Source organism: Arabidopsis lyrata (genome assembly GCF_000004255.2).
Source record: "Arabidopsis lyrata subsp. lyrata unplaced genomic scaffold ARALYscaffold_6, whole genome shotgun sequence".
Lineage (NCBI taxonomy): Eukaryota > Viridiplantae > Streptophyta > Magnoliopsida > Brassicales > Brassicaceae > Arabidopsis > Arabidopsis lyrata.
The window spans coordinates 24,977,686-24,999,251 of NW_003302550.1; the positions used below are offsets into that span (position 1 = coordinate 24,977,686).

Consider the following 21,566-nt stretch of genomic DNA (forward strand, 5'->3'; position numbering starts at 1 on the left):
TTTATGAAAACGCTATTGATGACATTTAATAGCTCTTTTCTCTTGCTAATAATGTAGATATTTCTTGTAGTGATGGTGTCTGTTGAATCGTTGAACCTTGGTGTGTTCCTACCGAGACTGACCGAATCAGCCGATAGGGTTTTTAAAAAAAAAAAAAAAAAAAGTTGTTAGTCTGAGTAAAAAATAGTGGTGGACTACAAAGCAAACTAGAGAGACTCAAAGTGCTCACGGAATTGGGTCGGGTTTAAATAATAGTTTGGGCTGTTTGATATACAGAACACCTGTGGAACCCATTTACGGCCCATTATAGTTAATAGGGAAAAGGAGAAAGGAGACTCGTTGGTTCGTGTATCCCGCCAGAATCGATCCTCCTTCACGCTCAAGATCCCATCCATGTTGTGGAAACCTCTTGAACCGGTGTACCCAAGGATGATTAAAACAACATATTTGATGGTCCAAGAGACCAAATCAATGGATGGAAATACATAAATTTTCCATAGTAAAAAACGTTAGAGTGGGTCATTCGAAAACGTACGTGAAAAAACAAAACGAACTTTTCAAACCAGAAAAATGTGATCTCTGGGTGTTCTATTTCCTAAATTTTTATTATTTCTTCGTTTTTCTGTAAATATGTTTGTAGTCATTACACGGGAGAAAAGCTATTGGCCTATTGCTATCCCAATGCGAGAAGTATATAAAAATAAAATAAAGATACTCCATTTAACCAATGTAAATCATATAGTTCTTATATTAACATTCTAGCCAACAATTTAAATACGAATTCGACCAAGTATATATATATTACAAGGAGAAACATATCGCTAACTATAGATCTCTTACGGTCCAAATAAACAAACATTTTATAAAAATAACTTCATTCTCGTTTTATCACTGTTGAGCCAGAACCACTGGTTCCCGGGGATGGCTGAGCTGGCATTTGCCCACCGTGAATAAACTCACGCGCCAGTGCTTGGAGCTCACCGCCTCCGCCGATATTAGACGATGACGGGACGCCGAAGAGATGATCAGACGGTCGTGGTTGTTGCTGCATGGCCCACGTGGAGGACATGACCGGCTCGAAGATGGAGGAGAGGTCGTACACCGACGGCGATATTGATGGGAGGTCCGTTATGGAGAGAGCCTGCAGAGATCCAGAAGACGACACCGGAACCTGTGGTGGTTGAGGTTGTGGCAGCTCTAGAGTTGCTAAGTGTGCTTGTAGATATGAAAGCTCAGTTTGCAAACTTACCACCTGTTTTTTTTTTTTTTTTTTACGAAATCAAATTGTTAAAATTGATAATAATGCCAACAAATATGAAAGATAGATAAGAATCTAGAAAAATGATATTTCCAGCAATCTTTAATAATTGGAAGAGTTTCCGAATTCGAGCAAATGTTGTTGATTCAATAATGCCAAAAAAACAAGACAGGAGTAATTGATCAATCAAGACCACCGATTTAGAAAAATATATGCGGGATAAAACAATCTAATAATAACACAAGAGACATTGTACATAACATATAGAAAATGCTTGCTTGTAAGATTGGAAATATCCTTCACTAACATCAATTTATAGAATGCAATGGCATACGTTTGTATATAAATAAATATATATATATTCGTGTATGTGTGTACATGAAAGTACCTATGTATGTTGCAATTAAAAGATTTTTTTTAAAAAAGGATGCTTGGGAATAAGTGTAAAACAACTTGGTTGTTGCGAACAGAGGAAGATTTGTCATCTCAATCAATGGCTTGGATTCAACTTGGAAAACAATTCCTTGTAAAACATTCAACAAAATTTCTAATACATATGCTAAATGATCATTAACTTTCCTAGCCAACTTCAAGTGTAGACATTTTAACCAGGAAAAAGAGAGAAGTTTTCATATGCTATGTAACGCATTGGATCATGTGTAATACACACACATACAATTATATTATGCTTTATGCATGCTTTCTTAACAAACTACCATTACTAAAAGTGTAAATTAAATCAAAAGATGTTCTATATCACATATAAATATAGACTCATAGACACGTCATTTAATATAGAGACATAACTTTATCCAAAAGGCAAAGGCCATGAACCCAGTTGTAAAATTTTAGATTTTTAAAACTCCTTTTTCAATTTAGAGTTGGTTTTCGATCATGGCAAAAACAAAACAAAAAATATATATCCTTGAAGAAGAACACATCGGAATGAATAAAAAAATTGTTGATGCTTAAGAAAGGGTAATTTGCATGATGGGATATATGATCCTAGAAACGACAATCAAAAAGGAGATAAAGAGAGTGTGAATTTAAAAGGACTAAGTTTGTAGTTTAATTGAACATTAAGTCAAAATGCAAAAATCTCATTAAAAAAATAAAGTTTTGAAAAACATTTTTTCTAACAAAAAAGTTAAAACATAATTACATAGAAAATGATAAAAAGAATTGATCAACGTGACGACATAGAGACAGTAGATCAACTTAAAACTGTTGCGATTTCACATCATAAGTAGTACTAATCATATAATTAAACGTTATGAAAAGAATAATTAACCTGTTGCTGAAGAGAGACGATGTGAGAGACGCAGCCGTAAATAGGGTCTCTGAGACGAGCCTGAGCCTCAAAGCAGATTGAAACGACGGCGTCTGGTCGTTTATGCTCGGGAACATGTTGGAGGAGTTTGGAGACGTTGCTCGCTCCGAACACCTTGTGAACCGCCGCGAAGTGCGCCGCTCCTTGCTCGGAGTCAAAGTAAGGCGCGAAGATGCAGCCAGCGACACACTTCCTTCTCAAGAACTTGCACGCGCCGCAAGGGCCTCCTCCACCGCTGCTGCTAGGGTTTCCGCTACTGCTCATCTTCCTTATTTACCTCACAACTACCTTTATTTTCCTTTTCTTTTTTGGATTTTCTTTTACTAGCTAATTGGTGATTAGGGTTTTGAGATACATGGATTTAACTCATCGAGACTATGATGCTTTTTGGTTCTTGATTAAAGAAAAAAAAAAGAAAGGGAACGTTTGGGAGAGAAGAAAAGAGAGGAGGAGGAGATCGGACGTAAGCAAAACTAGGGTTTGGTTGTTGGTAATTGGAAATGTTTTTATTTCCCCCCACTAATACATTAATAGTTTATTTAGTAGATAAGAAAATAATAATTTAATTAGTCTTGTTATTACCACAAAAAAAAAAAAAAAGACGGTTAAGACAAGAAGAAAAAAAAAAGGACTTCAAAGCAACGCGATGGAGCGTACTTGTCTCGTGTTAAGCTCTTTGCGTGAAGCAAAACATTCCATATCTTTCAACTTCTTCATTGTTATTCCCTTCCTTCACTTTTTCTACTTCTGGTTTAATTTTATTTTTGTTACAATCGGTCCACACAACTATATATTTTTTTCCCGCAGTCCACACAACTATCTTATGGTATATACAATTGTAATTTATGCACATTCAGTTAATTACTATTAGAAATTAGTTTTAGAAACTAATAATTATATAAAGTGAGCTTAAAAATATAATCTAATTAACTATTAATTTTTGGCGGTGATTTTAATGCAATAACTTTATAGTAGAAATGTAACGGCTCACCGCTATGCGTTATTTTCTTTTTGGTTAATCGGGTATTTTATCAACATTTGGCAACATATCTAAAAATTTTATGCGGATTTTTTCTTCGTGAGATTCTTTGATTTTTGTCGTGTATATTATCATATTTGAATTAAGTTTATACCACGGCGATAATACCAATACAAACTACTGATTTTTTTATTTTTATTTTGGTTTTAGAAGCTCACTGACCTAGAGTATTTGTAAATAACAATGTTCCATTTTGGCAATAGAATTCATAATTTATCAAAAAAATAAAAACACAAACTACTAATGTTACAAATTAACATGTATTTGTACTGTACATATAGATAGATGCTACATATATGTAAATGATAGAGAGAGAGAGAGAGAGAGAGTGCAATTTTCAAAGCAACTAGATTTATTACATATGATCCGGTAATGATTATATGCAAAAACTTGTATTATTGACGGGTTTAATAAGTTGATTACGCAATCTATATTTTGATCAGGGAATCATGTAACTCAATATTCGATTAGGGTTGCAAATAAGGAAACTCCAATTAGTGCATATATTTGAGCTTTCCGAAATTACAAGATCGATGCAATGTATAGTCACCAGTCAGTGCGGATCTCAAATATTATTACACGATAAATGAGTTTTAATTTGGTGACGGCAAGAATGATCAAATACACGAGTGTATAAATCACATATCTCACAATTCACATCATCGATTAAAAAAAAAAAAAGTGTGACGATTACGACGGTCCAATAATAGCCACCAAATTGTAGAAAGCAACTAGCAAAAAGCAAAGTGAGTCAAGCTAATTAAGTTGGTTCAGAAGAACCGGTAATCAAAACCTAAAAAAAAGTAAACCGGGATATAATTTGAAAGAACTGGAAAGATTGGCACGTATGTATGATCGCCACGTGTCAAATGAGACTTTTAAGAAGAACGTAACCGCTCTGACGCAACCAATGGCGCGTTTGCCAGTGCGTATGGTAAAACAAGTAACGCTCCCATTTCATTTCTTATGTTACTTGATTAATTTATACTATTAATTATGAACAGTTAAATGAATTAATTACATTACTTAGGAGATTAACAAATACTACTAAACTAGAAGAAACGGTAACAGTTGTTGACAGAGGGGGTCACCGTGCCGTCCGCCTCTTGTCCAATCCTTGTTTGTACTTCCTATGAGACACGTGTCCTCGTATCACGCCCTCTTCTGCTCCTTTCTTCACCGCTTGCGTACGCTAATAAACACTGTTTTTATTTAATACATTCACTAGGCCTTATGACAAGTTCTTTTTTTGTCATCATATACGTACATTTTAGGTATAGTCACTACTACTACTAGGAATTGGCTATGGATAGGGACTTATCGATCCAAATATGTATAAAAAAAAAAAGTATAGTCACTAGTCACTACTTTTAATCATCTAACGCTAGCCAATTAAGAATCGGAAACAGGGTACAAGGCCCGGCCCATTAACGAGAGGCTTTGATTAAATTGGAAAAGTTACGAGGGTCAGGGATCTTGTCAAACAGAGAGGGAGAGAGAGACATGACAGTGACTGACTGACTGAGGTTGTACTTGCGGGCGAAGCAAACAGTGATCAGTGTCATGTCTTTGTCTGACTATACGATTTGTAGAAACAAGAAGCAATCAATATACACACATTTCTCTCTACATTCTAGCATGAAAGATGTTCATAGGGAGGGAGAGACTCGCATCACATATAATAAAGAATTACACACGTGTGGTGAGGGATCGCACGTGTGTGTGAACGGGAAACCTGCGGCGGAGTGAGTGAGAGAGAGAGAGAGATAGAGAAATACGTCAGCAAGCAGCTAATTGTGTTTTGCTTCACGCAAAGCATTTGTGTTTGTCCTTTGTATATATCACAAATCCGCTTTGCCGTTGCTTCCAAGCTTTACCCATTAATTAGTACATTCATTCTCATTACTATAATAATTAATAAAACCCACAACGCTTGCTCGTTATAATCCAATTAGAACCTTATTAACTGAACCCACTATATGTATATATAAGTCTATATATCTTCATTTACTATCTAAATCCGTACTAATTCCCTACTTTCTAGGCCTTGTGTGATAGCCAGTTCTAGATTTTTAGTGGCATTTACTAAATCTTTATCTCAAACCTATGATTGCTAATTTAGTTTATATATATATAGTATTGATTTGTCTACTTTTACATTTACAAGTTATATGCTTTCATTGATTTTAGGATCCCATATATAAATAATTCTTTCACTTATTTATGGAAAATAGCTAGTTTATTGTGTGTGAGATTCAACTATGTACAGTAAAATGAAACACACAAAAGGAAAACAAAAAACAAAAATATGCACATAGAAGAAAAGATGATCAAGTTATAGAAAATGTAATGATTATAAATGACCCACCACCAAAAAAAAAAAAAAATGACCCACCACCAAAAGCAAGACATGATTTTCTTGCCTGACACGATCCTCTATGCTCCACATTAAGTACTTAAAAAAATTTATTCATGAACAAACCTATCTCTCTCTCTTAAACATCTCTTTGGATTGGATATATAACTGTGGTCGACGACGACACTGCTTAGTGCTTACCCCAAACAAAACGTCTTCGACAGAAAAGATGAGCGGAAGCACCACCGGCAGTGGAGGTCCGTGCGGCGCATGTAAGTTTCTCCGGCGGAAATGCGTGGCTGAATGTGTCTTCGCTCCCTACTTCGATTCGGAGGAAGGGACGTCTCATTTCACGGCGGTGCACAAGGTTTTCGGGGCGAGCAACGCCTCCAAGCTCCTCATGATGATTCCGGCCAGCCGGAGACTGGACGCCGTCGTCACGCTTACTTACGAGGCATTGGCTAGGCTTCGCGATCCCGTCTACGGATGCGTTGGTCATATCTTCGCCCTTCAACATCAGGTATTCTAGTATATATATAAAACCAATTGATGATCTATATACATTGAAAGATTTACTGGACATGCATGCGTGTATTAATTATATAGACGTTCAGATTATAATAAAGTAACTCATCCCATAACGTTAGGTTAAGTCAGATATATAAATATAATGAGATTATATATATATCCGCAGCTAGCATCTGTTAGCTGCTTAACTTTTTAGTTAAATTACAGTTCCATTTATCGCCTCTTGGTTTCCTGTTTATTAGTTTTGAAACTTGCATAGTAGTACTAGTATTTTAAAATTCCAGTAAGTTGCTAATAAATTGAAAATAGCCAACGTGTGTCTTCCCAATGACTCGTTTGTCGAAACAGAGTTAAAGAAAGTCAAATCGTCAATCTTTGTGGTTACCTTCCGACTTGCTTGTCTTTATTATATCGGTTGAACAAAACAGTTTGAAAATGTTCTTCTAAAACAAATAAATTAGATATTTTAAAAACTAGCTAATGTTATATTCTCTCCGTTTCGTTTTAGTTTTCGGTTAAGGTTTTTGCACACAAATTAAGAAAATCATTAAATTTTTTGTTTTACCCTTTATTAATATATTTTATAATTTTTTCATTGGTCAAAACAAAACATTAATTTTCACCAAACATTTGCATTGAAAACCTAAAATGACAACTATTATAAAACAAAATTTTAATCCTAAAACGACAACTAAACTGAAACGGAGGGAGTATGAACTTTTCAATTTATTAAACGTCCCTCATGTGAACAGGTTATGAATCTACAGGCGGAGTTAGCTTACGTCCAAACTCAACTTTCAACCTTACAAGGCCTTCCTCCGCCGAATCCTCAAAACAATTCACGGACAGAAGCAGCCTCTTCGTCTAATGCGCCACCCATTTCTTCCGTCGATAATAAAAGCAATGTGTCTTCCGCGTCGTTACACATTCCTTGTATGTCACAACAACAAGAAGAACAGGCAAAAGAAGCTATTGAGGTCTCAACAGAGTCAGTGGATCTTAGCACATTGTTTGGCCTAGAAGATCCAGTGGATGAGGACGGTGATCTGAACGCTCTTGCCCGTGAGTTCTTGTCTAAGTATTTGACCGGTGGCAAATGCCGTCCATCTTCTCCAATCTAACCATGTTTGCCTTTGAGACATTTATTAGGAACTCTTTATTTTGTACTAACCGGATTGCTCTGTAACTTAAAAGGGGCGTTAATAGATTCTATTGGATTTGCACTGCAACTCACATCTCACATCTCACGCTAGACGTCGACATGACACCCATGTCCCCCTATTTATTTATTATAAGGCTTTGCTTGCTCCATTTTTTTGGGTCGAATCATGAAAATGTGTAATTCATTCATAGTGCAACTTAGGCCCAAAAATTTAAGGCCCGCGTTTCTATAAATTAAATTAACGTTGATCACTCGGGTTGGAATTAATAAGTACAGGCCTACAGGGTCTAATTTAATAGTAGTATAATCGTGAAGGTGGTCTCGAGACCTCGAAAATTGTCATTTGAAATCAAGGAAGGGTGTGTTGACACGTAATGATGATCCAAAAGCTTTTGGGTGAATTAGCTGTATAACCAAAATGACAAAAGAAATTAAGAATATAGCAGGTTAAAGTGAGAAAGAAAACAAGTAACCATTTTGTTTCGTTTAGGACGAAAATGCCCTTATTTGGTGTGAAAAGCTGTCATGAAAGAGACTAGGAGCCACGTAAGATATTTCTTCTCTTTTATGGATAAATTATTTACTTACCCCTCTTCAGTTTTGTTTTGCTGTAATTTCATTAAAACAAACTGATTCGAACTCCAGATTATATTTAAAGAAACATAAAAAAATTCTGAATTATCGTGTTTTGAATTTTTTAAAATTTATATAAATGTTTTACAATATAAAAAAGTGGTTATAAATTAAACGTTTCATTCTATGCAAAACACACAAAAGAAAATAGTATAAAACATAAAACATTCGATATAAACATACTAAAAATCAAAAACAAATTTAAAAATCAAATAAACCAATTGAAGGAAAAATTTTAAAACTTATGAATAAACACAAAATCAAAAAAATATATTTTTATAATTATCTTTAAAAGAATACGTATGTCGACTTTTTGAGAAATATGTGTTAAATACACGCCGAAAAAAAAAACTATACCCTAAGAGATACTATATAGGGAACCCAAAAGATAAATTTAAACGCAAGTCAAATAAGTACCACTTTACTCTGAATGATACAATAAACAAGATTCAAATTGTTGAGTTAAATGTACGCCAAAGAAGAACGATATACCCTAAAAATACAATATAGGAAATCCAAGCGGTCAAATTAAACGTACGTAGAAAAACATATATCATAAAGAATATAATATGTAAAATCAACATAAATTATCTACCGGTAAAATTAAAGAATAGAGTGATTTATGTTCTATATAGAACGATGGAAAATTTCTTGTAAACTTGTTTATAGATAATTAAAATAGTATAGTATCAAAAATAATAGTATAGTATCAACTTAAACCGTATAGTTTGTGATCATCTTAGTTACATATTTAGCGTTAAATTTGTTAGTTGTAAGAACAAATCCAAGAAACCAAATCAAAATTAAGACGGAGAAACACCAAAGTGGGTATAAATTTCTATTGATCACACAACTAATTCCATAACGACAATATAGTATAGTACATTCATGTTATTTAGTTGATTTGGAAGCACCATGGTGAATAGGTAGGTGGGAGTGGCGATGAGTTCGTTGTAAACTCGTTGTAGCCACCGAGAGTGTAGTCACGATTTTAACCGGACTTTGAATGAACGGTTTTGGGTAGGTGAAAAACATCGGAAAAGAATGCGAGTCTATTGGATTCTTCGATTGAAATCCGAGTAAAAGCTGTTACGTTTATCATTCCAACAAAACTGACTTCTTCAGAAAAGGAGTACATGATGAACATATATCTCTTTTCTGTGAAACACTTCTCTAAAATCCAAATTCAATTCACTGAACGGAGACCTCTCTTATACTAATATTTATTTTGTAATTTTGAAACCATAAAAATGAAATTGACACTAAATTAAGAAATGGAAAGAAATATGAGGAGTAAAAATGGCATCAATTTAAAAAGAACTCAACTATGCTTGAAATTGAAAGAGAGAAAAAAAAAGAATATTGTTTAATGTTTTAATGTCAATGGCAGATGGAAAATAGAGACAGATACCAGATGGAGAGATGAAAACAAATGGCAAGGTTAAGATGGTCAATATATAGTTTATACAAGGTATATTATAGCCAGTTTTTTTTATGGTTACTTATTTAATTATAATTTTTTTTATGGTTATACAATGCAATTTCTCAAAGCTTTTTTCTCATGTGCCGTGATCCTAATGAGATACGGATCAATTCTTATTTTAACACACAATGATTTAAAATGGAAAAATATTTGCCAGCTACGCGAAAGATACACCATCACATAGTCACACATGCAGACTTTAAAAATGTCTCGTTAGCTACACTAAGTATTGACATTACATACGGACATCCCCGAACTAACATAAGTCATGTTGCAAACACCATAACCATCTAATTCCAGTGATTCAGTTGCCGGAATCCAGCATTGACCGGCGTTGACCAAAAATATTTTTAAAAAAATATTTTTTTTCTTTTTATTCATTTATTTATTTTTGATAAAAATACTTTAAATTACTTAAAAATATACCAAAATTAAATATACCACAAATAATATAACAAAATATACCACAACATATACAACAAAAATTTTGGTAGATATTTTTGTAATTTAACTAAATATACCACAAACTAGTCCATAAATTTTATTTTGTCCTATATTTATTTATAAAATTTTGGTAATATAAAAAATACACATTTTTTTTTGAAAATCATTTTTTTTGGTATTCAATGTCAAACAACCGAGAAGGAAAAATATTATTTTGTGGTAAAAAATGATTTTCAAAAAGAAAATGTATATTTTGCTATATTACCAAAATTTTATTAACAAAACATACATTTTTCTTTTGAATTTTTTTTTGTGGTATTCAACAACGAATAACCGAGAAGAAAAATTTTACTTTGAGGTAAACAAATGATTGCCAAAAGGAAAATGTATATTTTGTTATATTACCAAAATTTTATTAACAAAATATTTCTTATGCTATATTTTCTTATAAAATTTTGGTCATATAACAAAATATACTTTGTGGTATATTATACCAAAATTTTATAAATAAATATAGCAAAAAATAAAATTTATGGACTATTTTGTGGTATATTACAAAAATATATACCAAAATTTTGTTGTATAATTTTTTTTGTGGTTTATTTTGTTATATTAGTTTTGGTATATTTTTAAGTAAAATTATTACACATAATTTTTAATAATTTTTTATATCAAAAATAGATAAATAAATAAAAAGCAAAAAAAAAATTGAATTTTGTTTTGGTCAACATCGGTCAACGCCGGTCAATGCTTGTCAATGCCGGATTCCGGCAACTGAATCACTGGAATTAGATGGTTATGGTGTTTGCAACATGACTTATGTTAGTTCGGGGATGTCCGTATGTAATGTCAATACTTCGTGTAGCTAACGAGACATTTTTAAAGTTTGCATGTGTGACTATGTGATGGTGTATCTTTCGCGTAGTTGGCAAACATTTTCCCATTTAAAATCAAATAACTGTATTTTTTTCCTGCAAGTAAAAGCAATATAGGACTTTGACCCTAATTGAGAGTTATCTTTTAAACCAGATATTTTATTTGATTTTGTTGATGATAAAATGTTCCTACCCAAAACACGTGATTCCATTCAAAATCTCATCTATAAGAGTACTTGGATTATTGGGTTGCCGTCAAAACTAAACACTTGGATTATTGGAACATTACTAACTTAACAAGTAAATACTAGGATCATTGGAACATTACTTAACTTAACAAAACTACTAATACTAGCATAAACTTTTACCCCCCAAAAAAAGAAAGGAAAATATAGCTGTGGCCTGTGAGCGCATTACTTAACATTTTTTTCCGATAAGAAAATAATACTATTATTATTATTATTATTAATACTAGGTTATGAACTCCGCGATGTCGCGGATAAACTCATTTTCAACAAATATATTTGATTGTGTTTATTTATTAAATTATTATGATAATATATTCAAATATATGAATTATTATATAAAATTAACTATGTTTTAAAGTTATATCATAAATATTTTCCAAAGATGTTAAAACAATTTATGAATAATAATACAAAAAGAAGAATTATGATTAAAATCACATTTGAAATATTTCTTATGAATGTAAATTATTTATAAGTGACAAAATATATAACAAAGAGTTATAATATAGAGATGAAAAATTCTAGCAGGTCAAAACTCAAAAATTCGGATGGAGTTAGTACTCAGAATGACTTGTGGATGACTAAGAACTTCGCCAGAGAATTGGTGTTTTCTTTATTGTCCATTGTTCTTTAAATATAAAGTTAATATTTATTCTATTATATATATTAAAGAAAATATAAAATTTGATGACGTAAATTACATCTATAACAAAAAAATAAATATTTACAAGATCTCATAAATTTGTATTTATAATGATAAATTAACTGACTAAAAAACTTCTTCCTTGAATAACATTTGACGAATTGGAAGCATTGTTTTTTCCTAATAATGTAAAAAATTTCTGGATTATCATACCATTTGAAACAGTTCATTTGACGCTTACCAAATTTAAAACGCTCAATCACAATGCGTCATATGAGCATGTCTTCTCATATTCGGACTTTATAATAGTGTTAACGCAATATCAATATTTTTTGAGAGACTCACAAAAATGCCCATTTTTCAATACCCCTTTTAAAAAATACCCCATTTGGCTGTCTATTTTTAAATATACCCATTTTTATGTACAAAATGACTAAATTACCCTTCTTTTAATAAAATATATCACAAATATATAAGGAAAACATGAGAATGTGCACACATCAAAATTACAAATTTGATTTTGTAAAAACTTTAAAATACCTTGTAAAATTTTTCCGTAAAAATTTTTTCCGCCAAAAATTTTTTTTGCGGGAAAAGTGATTCCGCAATTTTTTTGGCGTTAAATTTTTAGCGGGAAAAATTTACAAGGTATTTTAAAGGTTTTTTACAGGGTATTTATAAGGTTTTACAATGTATTTTAAAAGGTTTTACAACTTATTTATAAGGTATTTATAAGAAATTATAAGATTTTACAAGCTATTTTATAAGGTTTTACAAGTTTTTTATAAGGTTTTACAAGTTATAAATACCTTATAAGTACCTTGTAAAACCTTTTAAAATACATTGTAAAACCTTACAAAACACTTGTAAATACTCTGTAAAACCTTTAAAATACCTTGTAAACTTTTCCCGTCAAAAATTTTCCCGCCAAAAAAATTGCGGAATCAATTTTCCCGCAAAAAAGTTTTTTTGGCGGGAAACATTTTTACGGGAAAAGTTTACAAGTGTTTTGGCGGGAAAATTGCGGGATCACTTTTCCCGCCAAAAAATATTTTGTATTTTGTGGACCTAATTTTGTTTCAAATAAGGGTAAAATGGTCATTAAAAATTAAAAGAGGGCAAACTTAAAAAATGACTCTCAAAGGGGGCATTTTTGAAAAGGAGTATTGAAAAACGGGCATTTTTAACAATTTCTCATATTTCTTTGTATATAATTCATATATATTGCTTTAAAATAGAAAACGTCATTGTTACTATATAAAATAGTTAAATAAAAAAATTCACAATATAATCCGTCCAATTGTTGGTACTTCATTATTGGTAATTCATTAGAATGTTATATGTAAAGTCGATTAAAACTTCTCTATTTCTATAATCATTCCAAAAAAACTTAAGTTAGATCAAGAATGTGAAAAAAAATTTAATATTAAAATGATGTATGTTTAGAAATAGTTTAGAGAATAAAAAATTTGATGCCATTTTACAGATTATTTTTTTTAGATTCATCATAAAATAAATAATTTATGTTAAAGATAAAAAATATGGGAACTACTTAGGAAGAAGGAAAAATATATAGAGTTCAAAAGTCATGAAAATTTAAATAGACAACTATTCATACAAAAAGTTGTGATGAAAAAATGCAATGAAATACAGTGAAGAGACGTATTTAAATGAATAGATGCAACTATAAGACACAACCGTAAACTGAAAAAATACGATTATAATTGAACAAATAGAACTATCCAAAAAAAAATAACTGTCAATATTTTAACAAAAATATACGATAAAAAGTTACAATTTAGAAAAAAATAACTGTAAATATTTTAACCGAAATTTACGAGACAAAAACATAGACGAAAAAATTAACAGTTAATATTTTAACGGAAAGTTGCTATAAAAATACACAAAAAAATAACCATCAATAAAAAATATTACCGTCAATATTTTAACAAAGAATTACGATAAAAAGACACAGCCGAGAAAAAATAACCGTCAATATTTTAACGGAAAATTGCGATAAAAGACAAAAACATAAAAAGTAACCGTTAATTTTTTAACGGAAAGTTGCGATAAAAAGACATAACTGAAAAAATAACCGTCAACGAAAAAATTAACCTTCAATATTTTCACGAAGAGTTGCGATATAAAGACACAATCGAGAAAAAATAACCGCCAATATTATATCGGAAAGTGGCGATAAAAAAACACCACCAAAAATAACCATCAACAAAAAAAAGTAACCGTCAATAATTTAACGAAGTGTTGCGATAAAAAACACAACCGAAAAAATAACGGTCAATATTTTAACAGAAAGTGAAGATAAAAAGACACAACCGAAAAAGTATTTGTCAACGAAAAAACATAACCGTCAATATTTTAACAAAGAGTTGCGATAAAAAGATACAACTAAGAAAAAATAACCGTCAATATTTTAACAAAGGGTTGCAATAAAAAGACACAACCGAGAAAAAATAACCGTCAATATTTTAATGAAGAGTTACGATAAAATATACAACCGAGAAAAAATAGTTGTCAATATTTTAACAGAAAGTTGCGATAAAATGACATGGCCGAGAAAAAAATAACTGTGGATATTTTTACCAAATGTTACGATGAAAAGACACAACCTAAAAAATATCCGTCAACGAAAAAAATAACTGTCAATATTTTAGCGAAGAGTTGCAATAAAAAGACACAACTGAGAAAAAATAACCGTCAATATTTTAACGGAAAGTTACGATAAAAAGACATAACTGAGAAAAAATAACCATCAATATTTTAACGGAAAATTGTGATAAAAGACGGAAACGAAAAAAATAACCGCCAATATTTATCGAAAAGTTGCGATAAAAAAGACACAACTGAAAAATAACCGTAAACAAAAGTAACTGTAAATATTTTTAAAGAATAGTTGCGATAAAAAACAGAACCGAAAAAATAACCGCTAATATTTTAAAGAAAAGTTATGATAAAAAGACGCAACCGTTGAAATGTGCAAATGACATTTATTGAGATTGCTATTATATTTGTTTTTCCATGATATCACGTAAATGTTAAATGAATGATATAATTAAGGAGGTTATACTACTAAATATATCCATATGTAAACTATGAAATAAAACCAATTTTATATGTAGTTTATTGGTTTACGTAAGAAGAAATTTAATAAAACAACATGACCATACAAAAATAACTGTAAGAAATATTTAAACGAAAGGTTACAATAAAAAATGCAACCGTTCAGATGTGCAAATGGTATTTATTGGAAACGATATAACCGTAAAAAAATAACCGATTAAAACGAAAATTGTGATAAAAAGAAGCAATCAAAATAACTGTAAAAAATTAACCAATTTAAACGAATGATTGTGATAAAAAGATGCAACCGTTGAGATATGCAAATGATATTTATTAGCAATAGATGGTATTAAAAAAGAGAGAGAGAGTCAGAGGAGTCAAAAAGGAGACAGAAGGCAGAGAAAAGGTCAAACAAACGGCCTGTTAAACTGACTGCTTGTTACTTTATTACCTGTCACATACCAATTGCATTGCTAAACCCTTTCCCACTTACTCCTATTTTACACTATACACTATTGTGTGAACGAACCTTTTGCTTCAAATAATTGTTTGAATTTCAAATTGTACAATTTTTAATAATGGTAGAGAGAGTGGATAATAAAGGTATTAATGACAAGAAGAAAGGACTCAAACCTACGCAAACGGGACGATTTTATTTTATTTATTAATTTTCAATCCGGACGTGAAATTATCTACTATTAACCAAAAATTCACCTTAACGACAAAAGATAAATTATTTATGTCTGTATATTTCTCTTGAAAAAACCTAAATTTCTCTCATCTTCTTTCATTGTTTACGATCTGGTGGTTTTTTGTTTTCTTTCTGCTCTGTTTTGGACGCTCGTAAATTTCTGTTTTTGTCTTCTTCTTTGGATCAGATAAAACTTTTTCTGTTCTTCTGTTGAGCTTAATTCTCTCGGCTGAGTGATAGAGCAACTAAATCAGAGTTGAGACAAAGAAAAAAAGCTTCAGGTCTCTCCCGTTTTTCTTTTTGTCTAACCTAGCTCCTCCTTTTGTGTTTTTCTTTCCTGTTACTACTATTCAAACTATCATGTATGATTTGTGAATTTTCAGTGTAACAAAACAAAAGATTCCATTTTTACTTGAAATTCGAAATCAAGTTTCCATTTTTACGACTTTTAGCTTTTTGGCTTGCTTGTAACTGCAGTTAAGCATAGGATTTCAGAATGGAAACAAGCGACAGAATTAGCTCTGGTGGTGTTATAGGAGCAGAAGCTCCGAGGCCTTTAGAGAGTCCTTGTAACCAGTTTATGCCTTCTTCAGGGAAGAAGAGGAGAGGCAGACCTCGTAAATATGGTGAAGCTAATGGTACTCCTTTGCCTTCTTCATCAACTCCTCTTCTGAAGAAACGAGCAAAAGGCAAGCTCAATGGTTTTGCTATCAAGATGCATAAGACCATTAACTCTTCTGCTAAACTAAGCATTCCTTTTATCTCTTTGATTATTAACATTACTTCATCTTTTCCATCAAGTTATGAAATACTATTGACCTGCCAAAAGCTTTCATGCTCCTTGAATTTTGAACATATATAGAGTTAATAATTGCATATATCTATTCAGCTTTCATTACTAATTCTTGTATAGAGTAAATCATTGCATATATCTATTCAGCTTTCATTACTAATTCTTGTATAGAGTAAATCATTGCATATCTACCCACAACTGCTAAAAGTTTCTCAAGAAGTAGCATACGAGCTTTGACTCTGTTGAGCGAGTGGCTATTATATTTGTTTCAAGATTGTAACTTTGAATCATCATCTTGCTCTTGCAGGTGAAAGGTTTGGCGTTGGTGGTGGTGCTGGATCAAATTTCACTCCGCATATAATCACAGTGCACACTGGTGAGGTATATATTAAGAAAAACAACAAAGGCTTTAGATGGATATTTTTTGTGTTTGTTTCCTACTTAGCAACAACTCTGTTTGTTTTGGGTTGATTCAAGGATATTACTATGAGGATCATCTCCTTTTCACAGCAAGGACCACGAGCTATTTGTATTTTATCAGCAAATGGAGTGATATCAAACGTCACTCTTCGCCATCCCGAATCTTGCGGTGGTACTCTCACCTACGAGGTTTGTCTCTCACACTCCATATAATCTTTTCAATGAAAGTGAAACAGAGTATCTTATTATAGGGTGTTGGTTTCTGGCAGGGTCGCTTTGAGATACTGTCGCTGTCTGGTTCTTTCATGGAAACAGAGAATCAAGGTTCAAGAGGACGGTCTGGTGGCATGAGCGTATCTTTGGCAGGTCCTGATGGTCGTGTTGTCGGCGGTGGTGTGGCCGGCCTGCTCATTGCTGCCACTCCTATTCAGGTGTCCCATGAATCCAACAACATTTACATCAATTCTTGAAATTCTGTCTGGTCTCATCAACTTTGTTTTTCTTCTTAAAAACAGGTTGTTGTTGGCAGTTTTATAACGAGTGATCAACAAGATCATCAGATACCGAGGAAGCAAAGAGTAGAGCATACCCCTCCAACGGTAACGTCATTGCCTCCTCCTCCGGCTTCAGTTTTTTCATCGACAAACCCAGAGAGAGAGCAGCCGCCATCCTCATTCGGCATCTCCAGCTGGACCAACGGACAGGACATGCCGAGAAACTCAGCCACTGACATCAACATATCTTTACCAGCCGACTGAGTTTGAGTTTCCAGATGGAAGATTAGGTTTCAGATTAACTCTCTACTGTCTGTACAATGGTTAGGACTTAGGAGGATTGTTGAAGCTAAATGTTATCGTACCCTTATCGGATTGTCGAGGCTGAATGCTACTGTACGCTTTCTTTTAGAACAACCTGAGCTTCTTCTACTTTTAGGGTAACTCTCTCTCTGATGACTTACTTCTTGTTATTATACTATTCCTTTTAACTGCGGATTAGTCTGCGTTTTTCCCTTTTTGTTGATTTCTTTATTGATGTTTTACACTATTAAGTTACACATAAGTTATGAATGTACTTTATACAATAATATGGGACTTTTAAAGATCCTTGATGGAACAAAAACTACAAAGACAATTCAATTAACAGAAGGTTAGAAGTTAGAACTGCAACATGCGTTAGTTCACATTTAAAAGTTAAAACCAATCCAATTTGTAACTTAAAATATTATGGGAAATTATCTATAAAAACCATCATGCATATCATATGTTACCTCAGTGAAACATCAAACGATGAGGGGTGGAGTAATTGTAACATGTTTCTTGATAATTCTGATAACTGATGTTGCCTCAATGGTTTTTGGAAATGAAATGTGTGATGAAACGCCGCACCCGAGTGAATGCAAGACTCTGCTGATTGAACACAAACCCATAAGAAGCACTAAACAGTTCTTGCAAGTGTCCGTAGAACGAACACTAGATGGAGCTGTCAAAGCCAAGAGCGACACGTACTCTCTTGGGCCACAATTTGGCTCAAAGCAAGCTTGGGAGGACTGTATGGATCTGTACGAGCAGACTATCCACAGGCTCAACCAGAGTGTGCTGTGTCCCAAGAACGCGTGCTCTAGATCAGACGTGCAAGCATGGCTCAGCACCGCACTCACCAACCTAGACACATGTCAGGAAGAGATGTCAGAACTCGGTGTCTCGTCTCATTCCTTGGAGAGCATTACCATTGATGTCATTAACACCTTGGCCATCAACAAGGTAGCTCCGAAATTATTACGAACCAATCAAAATTCTCAAAACCCTCTTTAATATCAAGCATGTTTTGAATGTGAAAACCTACGTCAATAATTCAATCGTCGTTAATTGATTTTTTTTTATCTGATAAAAAACAGAGGACGGAACCAAACGGGAAGGTGTTTGGGGTATCGAAAGTAACAATGAAAATACCGTCTATAGGTAAAAAAGTGGATGTAGTGGTGGCTCAAGATGGCTCCGGGGACTACAAGACCATCCAAGAGGCCGTGAATGGTGCCGGAGAGAGGCCCAAAGGAAGCCCTAGGTATGTCATACATGTCAAGCAAGGCATTTACGAGGAATATGTCAATATAGGAATCAAGTCTAATAACATCATGATCGTTGGCGATGGTATGGGCAAAACCATAATCACCGGTGACAAAAGCAAGGGCCGAGGATTTTCCACTTTCAAGTCCGCCACTTTTGGTTAGACATTTCTCCTTAACAACTTACACTACAAATATTCGTTTCATGGCCACAAAACATCAAGCTGCATAACATGTTTGCATAACCTGACAGTGGCTGAAGGGGATGGTTTCGTGGGGCGAGACATAACGATCAGGAACACGGCAGGACCGGAAAACCATCAGGCGGTGGCTCTCAGATCGGATTCAGACATGTCAGTGTTTTACAGATGTAGCATTGAAGGCTATCAAGACACACTCTACGTCCACTCCGGTCGTCAGTTTTTCAGGGAGTGCGACATATACGGCACTGTCGACTTCATTTTCGGAAACGCCGCTGCTTTTTTCCAGAACTGTCTGATATTTGCACGTAACCCACCGAATGGAGTCAACACCATAACGGCACAGAGCCGGTTCAACCCGAATCAGACAACAGGAATCGTAATCCATAACTCCGTGGTGAAAGGAGCTCCGGGGGTACAGTTAGGAGGCGTGAAAACGTATCTGGGGCGTCCATGGAGGTCGTACGCACGGACGGTGGTGATGGGGACGCATCTTGATACGTTGATCGAACCCAAAGGATGGATCGATTGGGGTAATGTAACGGCGCTAAGCACGTTGTACTACGGGGAGTATCAAAACTTGGGACCGGGTTCGGGTACAGAGAACCGGGTTGATTGGGCCGGGTTTCACGTGATATCTGATATCAATGAAGCTCGACAGTTTACGTTACCCAAATTCATCGACGCTGCTTCATGGTTGCCACCTACCAAAGTGCCTTTCACCATCAATCTCTAATAACATACTAGAACTCATTTTTGTAACGTCCATCAAAGTATAGATCTAAAAAAGGCCCGTTCGATTTTTTTCTTTCTATTAGAGCCCACATGTTGGCATTTTACACAATATAGCCTTTACTGTTTCTTCTTCTGTTTTTGTTTCCTCTAATAAACTTGTAATATTCTTTTGGGTTTTGTCTTCTTATCAACAAATTATATGATTTCTGAATTGAATGATCTTTATTAAAGAATACAAAAATAAAATCCTATAAGAATGTGCACAAGAGGTATATATGGAAAATAAATATCTAAGATATATTAGAAAGATACTAATTAACTCTCTTTTTAGATGGAACATTTGAGGAGACTTGGCATCGTGAAAGTGGCTTAGTTAGAAAATCCATCAATTGATCTTGAATATGTAACAAGAAAATAAACAAGATATCAACGCCTAATTAAATACTCTTTTTGTGTCTGGTTAGCTGCTCTAAACCGACTCTCAACAGGGGACCGCATGATCCACTGGAACAGATGACAGTCTGCAGCTTGTGTGCTCTGCAACAACGCACTAGAAACGCAGGATCATTTATTTTTCACCTGTGATTTTGCTTCTGCAGTATGGTATGACTTAGCAAAGAATGTCTACGGTGCAAGCTATTCCACGAACTGGCATGATCTGATGGTTTTCATCTCTGGCAATTGGAAAAATCGAATCGAAAGTTTCATTGTGAGGTACCCCTTTCAAGCAATGACACACACCATTTGGCGGGAGAGAAATGGAAGAAAGCATGGGGAAAAGCCGAAGTCTACAGCTCTCCTAATCACATGGATAGAAAAGCAAATTCGGAATCAACTATTAAGGATATGATTGATATCCTTGATTGTCTATGATTGCTTATGTCAAGGGTTCGTATATGTAAGGTTGTATATACTCTCATTCATTACACTTGTGTACCCTAGGTCTCCCTCTCCTGTATATATATTGTAGTTCTGAGAATGTAATAAGATTATCACTTCTACAAACATCTATATGGTATCAGAGCAGAACGCTCTTTAAACCCAAAAAAAAAAAAAAAAAAAAAAAAAAGAAAAAAAAAAAAAAAAATTTTCCAGCCGTCACCACCTTTGATCGCCATGGCTGCACCACAAGACAATGGTTCCAACGCCATCCCACTCACCACGACCTCTGTTCTTCATATTAATATGTCCAATGTCACCAAACTTACAAACCAAAACTACATGATGTGGGCTCTCCAAGTCCATTCTCTCCTTGATGGCTATGGCCTCGGCGGTCATCTCGACGGGACAACTGCTGCTCCACCAGCCACCGTGACAACTGCCGCTGGTGATGCTGAGAATCCAGACTTCGTTCGCTGGAAACGTCAAGACCGACTGATATACAGTGCCCTTATTGGTGCTCTGTCCACTCTCGTTCAACCCGCTGTCTCACGCACAACCACTGCCTCGCAGATCTGGAAGAAACTAGCTTTGATCTACGCCAACCCAAGCCGTGGCCACATCAAAATCATCAATAATCAGATTGACAACTACACCAAAGGCACCAAGACTCTTGAAGAATATGTTATGGGCCTGATAACGAAATTTG

General features: G+C 33.8%; 4 protein-coding genes across 6 annotated transcripts; 3 read left to right on the forward strand and 1 right to left on the reverse strand.

The window, feature by feature from the left end:
- Positions 1 to 695: 695 nt before the first annotated feature.
- On the reverse strand, positions 696 to 3,141 carry LOC9309031 (LOB domain-containing protein 30). The gene is made up of 2 exons (XM_021023479.1): positions 2,550 to 3,141; positions 696 to 1,252 (listed from the first exon to the last, which is right to left on the reverse strand). Exons 1-2 carry the CDS (start codon positions 2,850 to 2,852, stop codon positions 875 to 877), a joined length of 681 nt encoding a protein of 226 aa, XP_020879138.1. The 5' UTR covers positions 2,853 to 3,141; the 3' UTR covers positions 696 to 874.
- A 1,866-nt stretch (positions 3,142 to 5,007) lies between these two features.
- On the forward strand, positions 5,008 to 7,744 carry LOC9311111 (LOB domain-containing protein 31). Its single transcript, XM_021023478.1, has 2 exons — positions 5,008 to 6,503; positions 7,264 to 7,744. Exons 1-2 carry the CDS (start codon positions 6,066 to 6,068, stop codon positions 7,630 to 7,632), a joined length of 807 nt encoding a protein of 268 aa, XP_020879137.1. The 5' UTR covers positions 5,008 to 6,065; the 3' UTR covers positions 7,633 to 7,744.
- Positions 7,745 to 15,828: 8,084 nt separating this feature from the next.
- Positions 15,829 to 17,938, forward strand: LOC9309032 (AT-hook motif nuclear-localized protein 7). 3 transcript variants are annotated; one of them, XM_021023689.1, is made up of 6 exons: positions 15,829 to 16,049; positions 16,246 to 16,406; positions 16,869 to 16,942; positions 17,039 to 17,170; positions 17,251 to 17,412; positions 17,497 to 17,938. In XM_021023689.1, exons 2-6 carry the CDS (start codon positions 16,265 to 16,267, stop codon positions 17,737 to 17,739), a joined length of 753 nt encoding a protein of 250 aa, XP_020879348.1. In that variant the 5' UTR covers positions 15,829 to 16,049; positions 16,246 to 16,264; the 3' UTR covers positions 17,740 to 17,938. The 3 variants fall into 3 exon arrangements, with proteins under 3 accessions (XP_020879348.1, XP_020879346.1, XP_020879347.1); XM_021023687.1 differs by having other exon boundaries at positions 15,830 to 16,049; positions 16,246 to 16,457; XM_021023688.1 differs by lacking the exon at positions 15,829 to 16,049 and adding an exon at positions 16,084 to 16,130 and having other exon boundaries at positions 16,246 to 16,457.
- Positions 17,939 to 18,086: 148 nt separating this feature from the next.
- On the forward strand, positions 18,087 to 20,782 carry LOC9309033 (putative pectinesterase/pectinesterase inhibitor 38). The gene is made up of 3 exons (XM_002872918.2): positions 18,087 to 18,741; positions 18,876 to 19,203; positions 19,297 to 20,782. Exons 1-3 carry the CDS (start codon positions 18,268 to 18,270, stop codon positions 19,977 to 19,979), a joined length of 1,485 nt encoding a protein of 494 aa, XP_002872964.2. The 5' UTR covers positions 18,087 to 18,267; the 3' UTR covers positions 19,980 to 20,782.
- The last annotated feature ends 784 nt before the right edge of the window (positions 20,783 to 21,566 follow it).